Source organism: Moschus berezovskii, chromosome 5 (genome assembly GCF_049115385.1).
Source record: "Moschus berezovskii isolate FMDL1 chromosome 5, NW_MosBer_1.0, whole genome shotgun sequence".
NCBI classification, from domain to species: domain Eukaryota; kingdom Metazoa; phylum Chordata; class Mammalia; order Artiodactyla; family Moschidae; genus Moschus; species Moschus berezovskii.
The window spans coordinates 29,001,835-29,018,539 of NC_142464.1; the positions used below are offsets into that span (position 1 = coordinate 29,001,835).

At 38.9% G+C, this 16,705-nt stretch overlaps 1 protein-coding gene across 2 annotated transcripts in view; it reads left to right on the top strand.

Moving 5' to 3' along the window:
- Positions 1-16,705, top strand: part of SLC9B2 (solute carrier family 9 member B2) — a 65,269-nt gene that overhangs the window by 38,773 nt on the left and 9,791 nt on the right. For both annotated transcript variants that reach the window (XM_088836194.1, XM_055434845.2), the window contains exons 11-12: positions 12,401-12,509; positions 16,214-16,350. In XM_088836194.1, coding sequence (XP_088692320.1) covers positions 12,401-12,509; positions 16,214-16,350 — 246 coding nt within the window. The remainder of the gene's footprint in view (positions 1-12,400; positions 12,510-16,213; positions 16,351-16,705) is intronic.

Genomic DNA, 16,705 nt, shown 5'->3' on the forward strand with positions numbered 1-16,705 from the left:
TTTGCAACCCTGTGGATTGTAACCTGCCAGGTTGCTCTGTCAATGGGATTTCCAGGCAAGAATACTGGAGTGCCATCACCTTCTCCAGGGGATCTTCCCGACCCAGGGATCTAACCCAGGTCTCCTGCATTGCAGGCAGATGCTTTACCATCTGAACCAGCATAAACTCCAGCCATAAGTATACAGTTACTCATTTTATTAATATGTATTATGGAAATTAGATGATTGCCATTTATTTAAGATACATTTTTGTAGATTTAACCTTGACAGGATCATATGCTATTCAGTTTAACAAAGAAATTAGATATATGTCAGTTCAGTTCAGTTCAGTCGCTCAGTCGTGTCTAACTCTTTGCAACCCCTTGGACTGCAGTATGCCGGGCTTCCCTGTCCATCACCAACTCTCGGAGCTTGCTCAAACACATGTCCATCTAGTTGGTGATACCATCCAACCATCTCATCCTCTGTCATCCCCTTCTCCCACCTTCAATCTTTCCCAGCATCAGGGTCTTTTCCAATGAGTCAGTTCTTCACATCAGGTGGCCGAAGTATTGGAATTTCAGCTTCAGCATCAGTCCTTCCAATGAATATTCAAGACTGATTTCCTTTAGGATGGATTGGTTGGATCTCCTTGCAGTCCAAGGGACTCTCAAGAGTCTTCTCCAGCACCACAGGTTCAGCTGGGTCATTCTTACTTGGAGTTGCTTGTGAGTTGCAGCCGAATAGTGACTGAGACTGAACTCTGTCTTCTTAACTTCTTTTTTTATTTTTAATTTATTAATTTTTTAATTGAAGCGTAATTGCTTTTCAGAATTTTGTTGTTTTCTGTCAAACATCACCTTAACTTCTTAATGGTAACCTTTACTCATCATTAAAGAAGAAATTAGTAAAGAGAATAATTTTATTTCTGAGTATGAAACTACTATTTCATACTAAATTATAAAACTTATTTTTATATTAGAATTTAATATTTTAAATATATAATTTAATTTTATTATGTTATTTTTATTATAATTTATTATATATTTTATTATAATATTATAAAATAATATTAATTTTATTTCTGAGTGTGAAAGTGTTAATTTTGGAAAATAACACATTAAAGTCAGAAAGCAAAGGAAAGAAAAAATCATTTACAATTTCTTTTTTTAAAATTTTTTAATATAAATGTATTTATTTTAATTGGACGCTAATTACTTTACATTATTGTATTGGTTTTGCCATACATTGACATGAATCTGCCCCGGGTGTACATGTGTTCCCCATCTTGAAGCCCCCTCCCACCTCCCTCCGCATACCATCCCTCTGGTTCATCCCAGTACACCAGCCCCGAGCATCCTGTATCATGCATTGAACTTGGACTGGCAATTCGTTTCACATATGATAATATATATGTTTCAATGCCATTTTCCCAAATCATCCCACCCTCGTCCTCTCCCACAGAGTCCAAAAGACTGTTGTATACATCTGTGTCTCTTTTGCTGTCTCCTATACAGGGTTATCATTTGCATCTTTCTAAACTCCATATATATGCGTTAGTATACTGTATTGGTGTTTTTCTTTCTGGCTTACTTCACTCTGTATAATAGGCTCCAGTTTCATCCACCTCATTAGAACTGATTCAAATGTATTCTTTTTAATGGCTGAGTAATACTCCATTGTGTATATGTACCACAGCTTTCTTATCCATTCGTCTGCAGATGGGCATCTAGGTTGCTTCCATGTCCTGGCTATTATAAACAGTGCTGCGATGAACACTGGGGTACACGTGTCTCTTTCACTTCTGGCTTCCTCGGCGTGCATGCCCAGCAGTGGGATTGCTGGGTCCTATGGCAGTTCTCTCGGAAGTGGAGCGAGGACAAAGTGGCGGCCAAGGTGGCGCCCTTCCCCCACCATTCTCTTGCCCGACTCCCACCCTGGCCTTATGGGTGATTTTCTAGGACCTCCCGGAGGCCACACACCCAAATAGCCAGTGTGGGGCTAGTCTGGAGCCAATCCAGAGCAGCGGAGTCAGACGTTCCTACCCCAGGGCTTTGGGAGGGTAACTTGCCCAGTGGTACCCAGATCTAGGGATGGAAGGAGTCGGCCAGCCACCATGGCGGAAGAAAGGGAGGTTAGGGGTCTCCCCTCTGCGCAGGGTGCGACAGGTTAGCCGGGCAGGCTCCTAGCACCTTATTTCATGGAAGCTGGAGGCCAGTTGATCCCCCCATGCAGAGATTGGCGGGGAGGTTCAACTTCTCAATCTCCGGGTCGGATGATGCTGTGTCTGGACCCTCAGCGAAATAGATGGCCAAACTCGCTTTTTGGAGTGCCAGTGCCTCAGCTGCCCCTAATCTCCCGCTGATAATAGATGGGGCTTCTTGACTTGGCCCTTCCTCCACCTGCCCGGGCCCCCTCACTTTGCAGTTTTGTTTTTTTAAAGAAAAACTAGGGAGTTCTTCGGAGAAGGCAGTTTCAACCCACTCCAGTACTCTTGCCTGGAAAATCCCATGGACGAAGGAGCCTGGTAGGCTGCAGTTCATGGGGTCACACAGAGTCGGACACGACTGAGCCACTTCACTTTCACTTTTCACTTTTCTGCATAGGAGGAGGAAATGGCAACCCACTCCAGTTCCTGCCTGGAGAAGCCCAGGGACGGAGGAGCCTGGTGGGCTGCCATCTATGGGGTTGCACAGAGTCGGTCACGATGAAGCGACTTAGCAGTAGCAGCAGTAGCAACATGGGAGTTCTATTTCCAGTTTTTTAAGGAATCTCGGCACTGTTCTCCATAGTGGCTGTACTAGTTTGCATTCCCACCAATAGTGTAAGAGGGTTCCCTTTTCTCCACACCCTCTCCAGCATTTATTGCTTGTAGACTTTTGGAAAAGAAATGCAGAAAAGCAAAATGGCTGTCTGAGGAGGCCTTACAAATAGCTGTGAAAAGAAGAGAAGTGAAAAGCAAAGGAGAAAAGGAAAGATATAAGCATCTGAATGCAGAGTTCCAAAGAATAGCAAGGAGAGATAAGAAAGCCTTCCTCAGTGATCAATGCAAAGAAATAGAGGAAAACAACAGAATGGGAAAGACAAGAGATCTCTTCAAGAAAATTAGAGATTCCAAGGGAACATTTCATGCAAAGATGGGCTCGATAAAGGACAGAAATTATATGGACCTAACAGAAGCAGAAGATAATAAGAAGAGATGGCAAGAATACACAGAAGAACTGTACAAAAAAGATCTTCACGACCAAGATAGTCACGATAACGTGATCACTGACCTAGAGCCAGACATCCTGGAATGTGAAGTCAAGGGGGCCTTAGAAAGCATCATTACGAACAAAGCTAGTGGAGGTGATGGAATTCCAATTGAGCTATTTCAAATCTTGAAAGATGATGCTGTGAAAGTGCTGCACTCAATATGCCAGCAAATTTGGAAAACTCAGCAGTGGCCACAGGATTGAAAAAGGTCAGTCTTCATTCCAATCCCAAAGAAAGGGAATGCCAAAAAATGCTCAAACTACCACACAGTTGCACTCATCTCACACGCTAGTAAAGTCATGCTCAAAATTCTCCAAGCCAGGCTTCAGCAATATGTGAACCATGAACTCGCAGATGTTCAAGCAGGTTTTAGAAAAGGCAGAGGCACCAGAGATCAAATTGCCAACTTCCGCTGGATAATGGAGAAAGCAAGAGAGTTCCAGAAAAACATCTATTTCTGCTTCATTGACTATGCCAAAGCCTTTGACTGTGTGGATCACAATAAACTGTGGAAAATTCTGAAAGACATGGGAATCCCAGACCACCTGACCTGTCTCTTGAGAAAACTGTATGCAGGTCAGGAAGCAACAGTCAGAACTGGACATGGAACAACAGACTGGTTCCAAATAGGAAAAGGAGTACGTCAAGGCTGTATATTGTCACCTTGCTTATTTAACTTATATGCAGAGTACATCATGAGGAATGCTGGGCTGGAAGAAGCACAAGCTGGAATCAAGATTGCTGGGAGAAATATCAAAACTTGAGATATGCAGATGACACCACCCTTATGGCAGAAAGTGAAGAGGAACTCAAAAGCCTCTTGATGAAAGTGAAAGAGGAGAGTGAAAATGTTGGCTTGAAGCTCAACATTCAGAAAACAAAGATCATGGCATCTGGTCCCATCACTTCATGGGAAATAGATGGAAAAACAGTGGAAACAGTGTCAGACTTTATTTTTTTTGGGCTCCAAGATCACTGCAGATGCTGATTGCAGCCATGAAATTAAAAGAGGCTTACTCCTTGGAAGGAAAGTTATGACCAACCTTGATAGTATATTAAAAAGCAGAGACATTACTTTGCCAACAAAGGTCCGTCTAGTCAAGACTGTGGTTTTTCCCATGGTCATGTATGGATGTGAGAGTTGGACTGTGAAGAAAGCTGATCGCCAAAGAATTGATGCTTTTGAACTGTGGTGCTGGAGAAGACTCTTGCGAGTCCCTTGTACTGCAAGGAGATCCAACCAGTCCATTCTAAAGGAGATCAATCCTGGGTGTTCATTGGAAGGACTGATGCTAAAGCTGAAGCTGCAATACTTTGGCCACCTCATGCGACGAGTTGACTCACTGGAAAAAACTCTGATGCTGGGAAAGGTTGGGGGCGGGAGGAGAAGGGGACGACAGAGAATGAGATGGCTGGATGCCATCACTGACTCTGTGGAGATGACTTTGAGTGAACTCCGGGAGTTGGTGATGGACAGGGAGGCCTGGCGTGCTGTGATTCATGGGGTCGTGGAGAGTCAGACACGACTGAGCGACTGAACTGAACTGAGACTTTTGTATAGCAGCCATTCTGACTGGCGTGAGATGGTACCTCATTGTGGTTTTGATTTGCATTTCTCTGATAATGAGTGATGTTGAGCATCTTTTCATGTGTTTGTTAGCCATCTGTATGTCTTCTTTGGAGAAATGCCTGTTTAGTTCTTTGGCCCATTTTTTGATTGGGTCATTTATTTTTCTGGAATTGAGCTGCAAGTGTTTCTTGTATATTTTTGAGATTAATTCTTTGTCAGTTGCTTCATTTGCTATTATTTTCTCCCATTCTGAAGGCTGTCTTTTCACCTTGCTTATAATTTCCTTTGTTGTGCAGAAGCTTTTAATTTTAATTAGGTCCCATTTGTTTGTTTTGGCTTTTATTTCCAATATTCTGGGAGGTGGATCATAGAGGATCCTGCTGTGATTTATGTCGGAGAGTGTTTTGCCTATGTTGTCCTCTAGGAGTTGTATAGTTTCTGGTCTTACATTTAGCTCTCTAATCCATTTTGAGTTTATTTTGGTGTATGGTGTTAGGAACTGTTCTAGTTTCATTCTTTTACAAGTGGCTGACCAGTTTTCCCAGCACCACTTGTTAAAGAGATTGTCTTTTCTCCATTGTATACTCTTGCTTCCTTTGTCAAAGATAAGGTGTCCATAGGTGCATGGATTTATCTCTGGGCTTTCTATTTTGTTCCACTGATCTATATTTCTGTCTCTGTGCCAGTGCCATACTGTCTTTATGACTGTGGCTTTGTAGTAGAGCCTGAAGTCAGGCAGGTTGATTCCTCCAGTTCCATTCTTCTTTCTCAAGATTGCTTTGGCTCTTCAAGGTTTTTTGTGTTTCCATACAAATTATGAAATTATTTGTTCTAGTTCTGTGAAAAATACCATTGGTAGCTTGATTGTGCTAAAGCCAACAGTGCTATAAACTACTGAAATATTTTAGCTTATTTCCTTTCATTTATTCAATTGGAAGATCTTCAAACATGCTTATAGTAAGTTTCTTCACATTGAATTTTACAGAAAAATGCTTTCTATTGTCACCTCTTCAAAATTTTTCAAAAGTTACAACCAACTCATTATATTAAACTGTCATTGGTAAAAAGAGGGAAAGGAACTAATGACTGTTATTGTCTCTCTGTAAGGCATTATACTAGGCACTGAATATCCTCACTTATTTTCACAAAAGAAACTTTGAAAAAGTATAACTATTTCAGTTTTATAGAGATTGTAAATCAGAAGAACTTAAAAAAAAAAGTCAAGGTCACAAAATTTAAAAGTGGCATTGATATTTAAGTTCAGGTTTTACTCCAGAGCAACTTGTACTACGCTGATTGTACAATGCAGCATCATTGCACGGGGCACATTTTTATATTTTGACAACTATTTGAGTCAAACTGAGACACATATCAAATATATTAAAAATATACTTCTAAACTTTGTGATTTAGAATTAAATCTCTCACTTCATCAATGAAAGGATTTTGAAAAACAAAGAGCCACATCACCGGGAATAGAGCAGTAGTTTTAGCAGCAGGGAAATCAAGGGGGACACTGATCCCTACTCTGAGTGACCACTAGCTATGGGTACAGAAGACCAAGAGGGAAAGGCAGACTTTGCTGAGTGTCAGTTACACTATTTTCCAAAATATAATGTGGGTTATATAGAAAAGATTGTTATAAACCAAAACGGAGCATCTGTTTGAGTGCGTGTGTCATAACTTTGCCTGAATTGCCTGCAGCCTGGTTGATTACATAAAGTCAATGTTAATCCACAACCCAGTGAAAGAACTAGGTACCTTGTTTTTCATATATACTTCTGTTTACTCTCCTATGTATATCCCTTTATACACCCACACACACAAACCACAATGCACATACTCACTCATACACACACACTAGAGATGCCCCACAATTTTTCTGAAACCATTTCCTTACAGTTAAATATTTAGGTTATTTCCCATCTCTGCTATTTTTAATTATGCTAGAATTCTATTTCTGATCATTTCCTTAGGACAGATTCCTAACAGTGAAATTTGGGGGTCAAATAATATGAACGTGTTGAGGTTTTTGACACACATTACCAAAATGCTTTCCCGGAGTATGGTAAAAAGAGTATGCATTTACTCTTCCACTGGTAATATGAGACACCTTTATCATTACACCCTCATCAGCTTAGAATAATTTCACAGACTTAAGCATGCATCAGAATCACATGGAAGTCTTCCTGGGTTAGATTTCTGGGCCCCGCCCCCAAATCTCTGACCTAGTTACAGTGAGGTTTTAGAATTTGACTTCTAATAAGTCTCCAGGTGATACTGATGGTGCTAATCTGGGACCACATTTTGTGAATGGGACCACAAATGGGACCACATTTCGCTCAGTCATGTCTGACTCTTTGCAACCCCATGGACTATACAGTCCATGGAATTCTCCAGACCAGAATAATGGAATGGGTAGCCTTTCCCTTTTCCAGGGAATCCCTTCTCCAGGGGATCTTCCCAACCCAGGGATCAAACCCAGGTCTCCCGCATTGCAGGTGGATTCTTTACCAGTTGAGCCACAAGGGAAGCCCAAGAATACTGGAGTGGGTAGCCTATCCCTTCTCAATCAGATCTTCCCAACGCAGGAATCAAACTGAGGTCTCCTGCATTGCAGGGAGATTCTTTACCAACTGAGCTACTAAAGAAACCCCACATTTTGTGAGCCACTGGCTTAGAAGATTATTGTTTTTACTCTTTAGCCATGCTGATAGGTAAAAAGTGGTATCTTGTTTTATTTTCTGTTTCTTTGATAAATTGTTATTGTTCAGTCATTCAGCCATGTCTGACTCTTTGCAACCGCATAGACTGCAGCATGTCAGGGTTTCCTGTCCTTCACCATCTCTGGGAGCTCGCTTAAACTCATGTCCATTGAGTCAGTTATACCATCCAACCATCTCGTCTTCTGTCATCCCTTTTCTTCCTGCCTTCAATCTTTCCCAGCATCATGGTCTTTTCTAATGAGTTGGCTCTTTGTATCAGATGCCAAAGTATTGGAGCTTCAGCATCAGTCCTTCCAATTAATACTCAGGATTGATTTCCTTTTTAGGATTGACTGGTTTGATCTCCTTATGGTCCAAGGGACTCTCAAGAGTCTTCCCCAACATCATACTTCAAAAGCCTATTTTTTCATATACTTTGCCCCTTGTATTTTTTATTTTTCTTTGCTAGGTCTTTTATGCATTATCTTCTAAAGTTTAATGCATTGATTATTGACCTATAAGATATATATACATCTATATATATGAAGTTAGCTTTTTGTGCTTTTTTATATCATTCATTTTTTAACACAAATATATACTTTAATGTGATCAGATCTACGAATCTCTTACTAGGACCTTTCCTCCAAAGTATTTTTTTTTCCCTTAAAGATTTATTTTCAAGTGAAGTTTAACATACATTTATTTTCTACTATAATGGCTAGCCACTCCAGTACTCTTGCCTAGAAAATCCCATGGATGGAGGAGCCTGGTAGGCTGCAGTCCGTGGGGTCGCTAAGGGTTGGACACGACTGAACGACTTCACTTTCACTTTTCACTTTTCTGCATTGGAGGAGGAAATGGCAGCCCACTCCAGTGTTCTTGCCTGGAAAATCCCAGGGACGGGGGAGCCTGCTGGGTTTCCGTCTATGGGGTCACACAGAGTCGGACACGACTGAAGTGACTTAGCAGCAGCAGCAGCATAACCTTGAAAAGTAGATATCAGACCATTTTACAAATGAGGACACCAAGGCTTAGAAATACTGGATACAGTGCCTAACATCACAAAGCCAGTAAGTGGCAGAGCGAGGATGAGAAGACACCATTTGAATACACCAAACTGTTTCCCTAAAGAAAGGAAAACGAATCTTCACTGAATCAGTTATGTGGCAGGTACTCTCCAGAGCAGCACAGCATTATAAAAAGAACATAAAATTTAATTTAACAGAGACCTTGATTCAAATCCTGGTTCTTTGACTCTTGAGCTGCAAAATCCCCCGAAGGTCCCCTATCTTCTCTAATACTCAGTTTTCCCAAATGTAATATGAAGAAACTAATAACAGCATCTAAAGAATTGTGGCTATTTTATGGGGAAATGGAAATGAAGCATTTGTAAACTCAGTAGCACTATAGCAATAATGTAGTTGAGTTAAACTTTGAAAATCTAAAATATTTTATAAAATTCATTTGTGCCTATAGTTTCTGATGTTATTTCTTACTTTCTTCTTGGTTTTCCATTTAATCATTCATCTTGCCATCTGTTTTATTTTATTCAAGTGCACTCACCTTTTTTAAGCGTCTGTCATCAGTTTTTTTCATCTATTTTCAAATTCAGTGCTTCTAGATGACCTTTATAGTTATGGGGGTTTGTTTTCTGTTGGATGTTCTGAATATTGAATTGTTCTTCTAAGACGAGAAGTATCCACTTAAATAGACATTTAACCCATCATGAAACTTTCATTTCTCTTAACTTTCTCCTTTTTGTCCATCCTTGAAAGTGATTTATGTTTTTGAAGATTCTTACATAGAGATGTATAAAGTGGCCTAACTTTTAATGGACAACACAATCTTCTTTCCTTTTGGCTTGTCCCCTTTTTTTTTGACTGCACTATGCGGCTTGTGGGATCTTAGTTCCCCAATCAGGATTGAACCAGTGTTCTTGGCTAGGAAAGTTCAGAGTCTCAGCCACTGGGTCGCCAGGGAATTCCCTAGCTCATCTTCTTTTATAAGTATCTTATTTCTATGGCTTGATTCTCTTTTATAAATAAATTTATTTTGGTTTTGAAATTATGAAAAAGCCACAAAAAAAGCTACATTGTGACTCTTCTCCCTTTTTTAAATTTCATAATATATAAGCCCATATCTGATGAAGCCCATATCCAATTAGTTCTAAAATGTTATAATCAAAAAGCAAAACATGGCCTTTGCCTACAGTTTAGAAATAAAAGTAATTTGATAGGGAAAACTCTTTAGGACTTCTGCTCTCATTGGAGTTCTGAATATATAAAATATTGAAATATTTTTGAGGACTTTCCTTAAGCAATTTAGTCCTGTCAAAAAAAGCCTAAGTAAAACTAAGATTAATAGAGTTAAATTTTGTTCTTTACAACTAAGTATCAACTAAAGTCTGAGCTTTAGCTATGATATACTCTTAAGAATTAAATCAAAAGTAAAATTTAAAGATATGTGGAATTTTGGCACCTGGACATTTTTTGGCAGAACTAGAAATTGTCATTAAATGATAAAGCATCTTGGATGTCTTTTAATATAAACCTCTACTTTACAGATAAGAAAAATGAGGTGCTAAGGGCAAGTGACTTGCAGTTAATGGGTGGCAGAATTTGAACCTAAATCATCATCTGATTCCTTATGATATGGAAGCATAACTTTTTTTTTCATGATATAGGAATAGAACTGTATACATAAATCAACTGACCCCCTCACATATGCTGTCTTTCAACATTGATAAGCTAAGAGAAAATAGAATCTTCACTCTAATAAAGATATCAGAAATAATAATGAAGAAAACAGAGAAGCAATGTAATCCTCTGTCAGAGTTCCAAACAGATATGGAAGGGCAAATCCTTAAAAACGTGCAATTTTAAGGGTAAAACTGTGAACCAAAAATATAGATTCATAATGTTGATTGAAAAAAGTCTGTTAAACATAAATCCTTAGGTACTATAATGGGCACTGCTAAATTGCCTTCCAAAAAAAAAAAATTGTCAGTTTGCTTTCCTACCATTTAGTCCCAGTGTGCTTACACTCTTACAAATATTTTCCATTGTAGTTTTTTTCCCAATGTGGTTATGCCCTCCCCCAAAATATGGTATCTTGTTTCAACTTGTGTTTCTCTAATTACTGAGTTTCAGTGTCATGCCTTGAGGCCATTTGTGTTTCTTGTATGACTGCTTGTGTATTTGTATTGCCCATTTTTCTGCTAGGGTCTCTATCTTTTCCTTAGTGATTGGGTATTTTTCCTTATCTGTTACCCATAGTACAGTTATTTTCTCTTGGTTTATCACTATCTTTTTATGGTTTACTTTGCCACAGACACTTTAGTTTTACATGGTCAATTCTGTCAGTCTTTTCCTAGGATGTTTGAATTAAGTTTTATGAAGTTATGCTCATATCAACCAGGATCTTGTAAGGACAGAGAAATCACATAGTAACTGGAATAGGGAAGTTTATTATTAGCCATCCTGGGGATCAGTTAACAAGGGGTTGGCTTGTAAGATGAAAAGAGTCCCCTAAAACATACAGGAATGTGTGCTGTCCTTATATACTCAGTTGTAATTGACTCTTTGCGACCCCATGCACTGTAGTCCACCAGGCTCCTCTGTCCATGGGATTTCCCAGGCAAGAATACTGGAGTGGGTTGCCTTTTCCTTCTCCAAGGGATCATTCCAACCCAGGGACTGAACCCACGTCTCCTGTGTCTCCTGCATTGCAGCGGAGCCATCGGGGAATAGCAGCTATAAACTTCTAGGGTGGAAATAAAACATACCCTTCTGCCTCCCCGTCTCACCTCACTACTCCCAGCCTCAGTGCTGAGAATCCAGACCTTGTCAGAGCCTTGGTCACTGGGTGACAGAGAAATCACCATGTCACCCTGCCTACAAAATTTGCTAGAAATCTCTCCGAACTCAAAGGAAATCCACCCGTGAAGTTACATGGAAAGGTATATTGCCCATGGGAGCTGGTGATGAAACTACCCTAGAAGTAGCCTGGGGGAAGCTGCCGGCCCCATGCGCTGTAGGAGCCTGGTACTGGAGAAGATACCTGGGCTGCAGGAGCCTTGTACTAGAGAAGATACCTGGGCTGCAGGAGCCTTGTACTGGAAGATCTTGCCAGGAGGAGCCACAGAAACCAGGAAGGGCACCTTCTCTTGTAGTAGCTTTCAGCATCTCTACTGACAATATTTAATATGGTACCAGCTGGCAAAGGAGAACTATTTAAAGGGCCCATCTCCATTTTCTGCAGAGAAACAAGGAAAGGCAGATTAGGAGCCAAATAGCAATAAATTAAAAGCTGGCACAGCACTTTGTTATACCTGGATTGTGCTTTTGTGCATAATTTCAGATAACCATAAACATAATTTTTTATAAAGCTAAAATTGGAAACAAAGACCTCTAAATAAAGAAATTATTGAATAAACTATGGTATTTCCATACCACAGATTACTATGCAGCAATTATGAGGTGAGTATCTAGATGTATGCACTAATATTAGGCCTTTAAATCATATTTTTAAGTGAAAATTAACAAAATTTTAAACTATTAAATGAAATAAGAATATAATTAATATAATAATACTCATTATAATATATGCACATACACAGATTGTGTATTCAGAAGCAGAAGTCCTAAGATTACTTTGTAAGATTCTATAATTCACTCTTATGTATAAACCAACACTAAAGCATCTCACATAATATTTTAATTGTGTTAACTTTGTGCAATTTTTTGTTGCCTTTGAACTAACTCATTTATCGATAATACAGAGGTAAAGGCTGTCGCAGGTCAAATTGACTCAAATTTCAAATTAGTAAAATTTTTAGAACTTCTGAATTCATATAATGAAAATCCATGTGTGTGTGTGTGTGTTTCTTTTAGACAGATGTTGAAAAAGTTACAGCTGTTGCCTGGGACATCTTTCAGCCCCTTCTCTTTGGACTGATTGGAGCAGAGGTATCAATTACAGCTCTCAGACCAGAAACTGTAGGTAAGAATTTCAAAGTACTACCTTTGCTAAAATCAACTCTTTCTATCTATATTCAATTGAAATATCTTTAGTAGGTATGTGTTCACTGATTCCTGTTATCGGAGTAGTTGGTTAGAAAATAATGTTTATCCATCTAAGACAGTAAATTTTACACCTTTAATATTGTTCCTTGTAAAGAAAAGTGACACTGCTGACTACCATCAATAAAATGCAGGTCTGTTTTCCCAAGGGTAAAAATGGTCATGTAGCCTTGCCCTGCAGAGAAGGCAATGGCAAGCCACTCCAGTACTCTTGCTTAGAAAATCCCATGGATGGAGGAGCCTGGTGGGCTACAGTGCATGGGGTCGCTACTAGTCGGACAAGACTGAGCGACTTCACTTTCACTTTTCACTTTCACACATTGGAGAAGGAAATGGCAACCCACTCCAGTGTTCTTGCCTGGAGAATCCCAGGGACGGGGGAGCCTGGTGGGCTGCTATCTATGGGGTCGCACAGAGTCGGACACGACTGAAGTGACTTAGCAGCAGCCTTGCCCTGATCGAGAGCCAGAATCTTAAAGATAAATAGTGAGTACTATTATATGTAATAATATGCACCCAGAGAATAGAAATATTTGTTCATTCACTCTTTTATGCATTCACACATTTGCTGTGGTGGTTAGTCGCTCAGTCGTGTCCAACTCTTGTGACCCCATGGACTGTAGCCTGCCAGGCTCCTCTGTCTGTGGTGTTCTCCAGGCAAGAATACTAGAGTGGGTTGCCATTTCCTTCTCCAGGGGATCTTCCCTACCCAGTAATTGAACCTGAGTCTCCTGTATTGCAGACAGATTCTTTACCAACTGAGCTACAAGGGAAGCCCACACATTTGCTAGCCATCATGTTAAAACTCTCTTAATTCATAGCACTTCATTTAAAAATTGATTTACGCACATATACTCATTATTTCCTCCTTTCCTTGCATCTCATTGTTTTTCCATCCATGAAGGAGCTCCTGTTCCCTGCCACCTCTTTCTGAATCTCATGCATAGATTCTTCCCTTTTTTTCATACATCTTCAAGTAGACTTGTCACAGTTTCCTCTTCTTCAGAAGTTAAATGGACGTTAATCTCTCTTATCTTGAAATAATATCATCCCTGATTCTGATTCATGCTGATTCATTCTATAGCATGGATGAACCTAAAGGACATTACACTAAATAAGCCAATCATAAAAAGACAAATACTGTATGATTTTATTTATATGAGTCAAATTCATAGAAATGTAGAGTAGAATGATGCCAGGGATCTTGGAAATGGGGAGATGAGAATTTGTTGTCTAATGGGTACAGTTTCAGTTTTAGAAGATGAAAACATTCTGGATATTTGTTTCACAAAAACATGAATGTTTAACTTGATGTTTACTGAACTGTAAGATTTTAAATGGTTAAGATCCTGATTTTTGTTAAGTATATTTTATAACAATCAAAATTTAAATCAGTTCAGTTCAGTCGCTCAGTCATGTCCGACTCTTTGCGACCCCATGAATCACAGCACACCAGGCCTCCCTGTCCATCACCAGCTCCCGGAGTTCACTGAAACTCATGTCCATCGAGTTGGTGATGCCATCCAGCCATCTCATTCTCTGTCGTCCCCGTCTCCTCCCGCCCCCAATCCCTCCCAGCATCAGAGTCTTTTCCAGTGAGTCAACTCGTCGCATGAGGTGGCCAAAGTATTGGAGTTTCAGCTTTAGCATCAGTCCTTCCAATGAACACCCAGGATTGATCTCCTCCAGAATGGACTGGTTGGATCTCCTTGCAGTCCAAGGGACTCTCAAGACACACATATATATTTATAAAGGATATGTGTACATATATATATATATATATATATACGTATAAACATGCTTTCTCCTTTCACTGCTCTCCTCACCTACCATTCTCTCTCTCTCTTTCTCTTTTCAAACTTTTTCAAAAGGGTACCTATATTCCACGTTTCCATTTCAGTTCTCTTTCTCTTCCTCAGTGCATTTAAGTTTAGCTTCTGTCCTAACCCACAGCCAACCCTGCTCTTACCAAGGTTATGTTATTAAATTCACTGAATACTTATGAGTCTTTATTTTACTTGATCTCATATCAGCATTTGATGCTATTAACTTCTTTAAAACACTTTCACATTGAAGTTTGAAACTTTGTATTTTCTAGTGCCCTTTGAGCCTTTACAGTATATATGGCTTAAATGCTGCTCCTATGCTTCTCACCCTTTATCACTTTCCCGAGCTCATCTGCACAGTGACTTTGATTATAAACTATATAATTCCAAAATCTTTATCTCTAAATCTATATATCTAGTGGTTGATTGGACATCACCACTTGTAAGCCCCACAAAACTTTAAACTGGATATGTCTCAATCTTCCTCCTCATCTTCTCCCCAAACCTTCAATGTTCCCTCCTGGGAATGGTATTATCTCTTTTGTACCTTGTACTTCAACAACAAATACCTTTGAAAATATACCAACCTGAGAGAATATCCTCCAACAAAAAGCTACAAAACTTTTCTGTTTAAAAAAATAGAAAACTTCATTGCAGATTTACATTAGAGCTTCCTGCAATGTCTTTCTCTTTTACAAGCCTTTTCAACTTGAAAAAATTGTTCTCAATTTTCTGTTCCTTTTTGAACTTCATTGTTTTCAACTGTAAAATGAGACTAATTACCCCACAGGTTGTAAGGATTTAGTAAAGTAGTGCACTTAAAGCTGACTATGGAACCTGGCACAGAGTAAATACTCAACCAATGTTACTTTTTAAAATATTACCCCGTTAGTTAGCGCTCACTTTAGCTGTGTGTCACTTTCTCAGGTCCAGTAGCCTGCAGTGGCCAAGTCACAATCCCTTATTTTTCACATCAGGATGAACTCAACTTTACCAGCAAAGAATTCTAAATCCTGATTGAATGAAGTAGCTGTATATGACAACCAGGGCTAATGGGCTGTCAGTATACACACCAGTATGATGAAACAGATGTAGAGTGCCAATGTCTGTTCTGATTGGTCAGCGCCCAGCCAGCTCTGTTCTGATTGGCTCATTGCATCCATAATGGCTCATAAATATTTTGAATATCACCTCTTCATACTCTGTAAAGAATTCTCAACCACTTTGTTAAAAACATTAATGTTTTCTTCTCCTATGCCCTCTTACCAGTATGTTTAAACTGTATTTGCCTTATAGTATATTAATTAGTTGTTTATGTTTCTGTCTTTGATGCTTATAGAAGCAGAGTCTGTGTATTTACATTTCTGTGTACTAGCACCTAGTCCAAATCCTGCCATGCATAGTTAGTATTGTATAAATTCTTTCTAAATAAATACATGGAAGAAAGTGTTGTTCTTGCTATAAAGGATAAAATAACCTTCAAATCTCCTTTGTAAAATTGTAAAAATGTTTAATTTCTGAGTTTTTTTTAGGGGAATACTCTAGTTTCTCTTCAGTTCAAATAAATCTTTCACATTTTACTAAAATTCAAGGGGAAATACCTTCTTTTAAACAAGTGGTCTTACTGATCCTTAATATTGATGTTTTAATAAATTATGCCTTGCCATTTTGTCTTTTTAATTTTTTGAATGTTTTTAGGCTTCTGTTGAAAGAATTTTGAATCAGTAACCATGAGATTCAGGTGTTTCTTTTTTCCCTCAGTATTTCGTTATGTCTGAAAACTGAGTATTTCTTACAGGTCTTTGTGTTGCCACCCTGGGCATTGCAGTATTAATACGAATTTTGGTCACATATCTGATGGTGTGTTTTGCTGGTTTTAACGTTAAGGAAAAGATATTTATTTCTTTTGCATGGCTTCCAAAGGCCACAGTCCAGGTAATGATGGATTTTAATTCCTATTTCTATATGATATCTTCAAATTTTTAATAAGAGAGCTTGTTCAAATTTGGTGAAAATAAGTATATGAAGTTTGATTTATGATAAGATTTTATACTAATTTACTCTTTAAAAGTTTTATTCTTGGTATATTGATTCATTAAGTATGACAGCTCATTTAAATTTCTTTAGATCACCAGAATGCAACTAAAAATCCAATAAATCCCTATACCACTAGAAAGTAGTAGTACATAGCAGGAAGGAAGAGTTTGAAATTTTATCAGTCAGAGCTCTCTGAATAACCCAGAGATAGTTAATAACTCTCTTCATTTCAATAAATAGCATAGCCCATCTT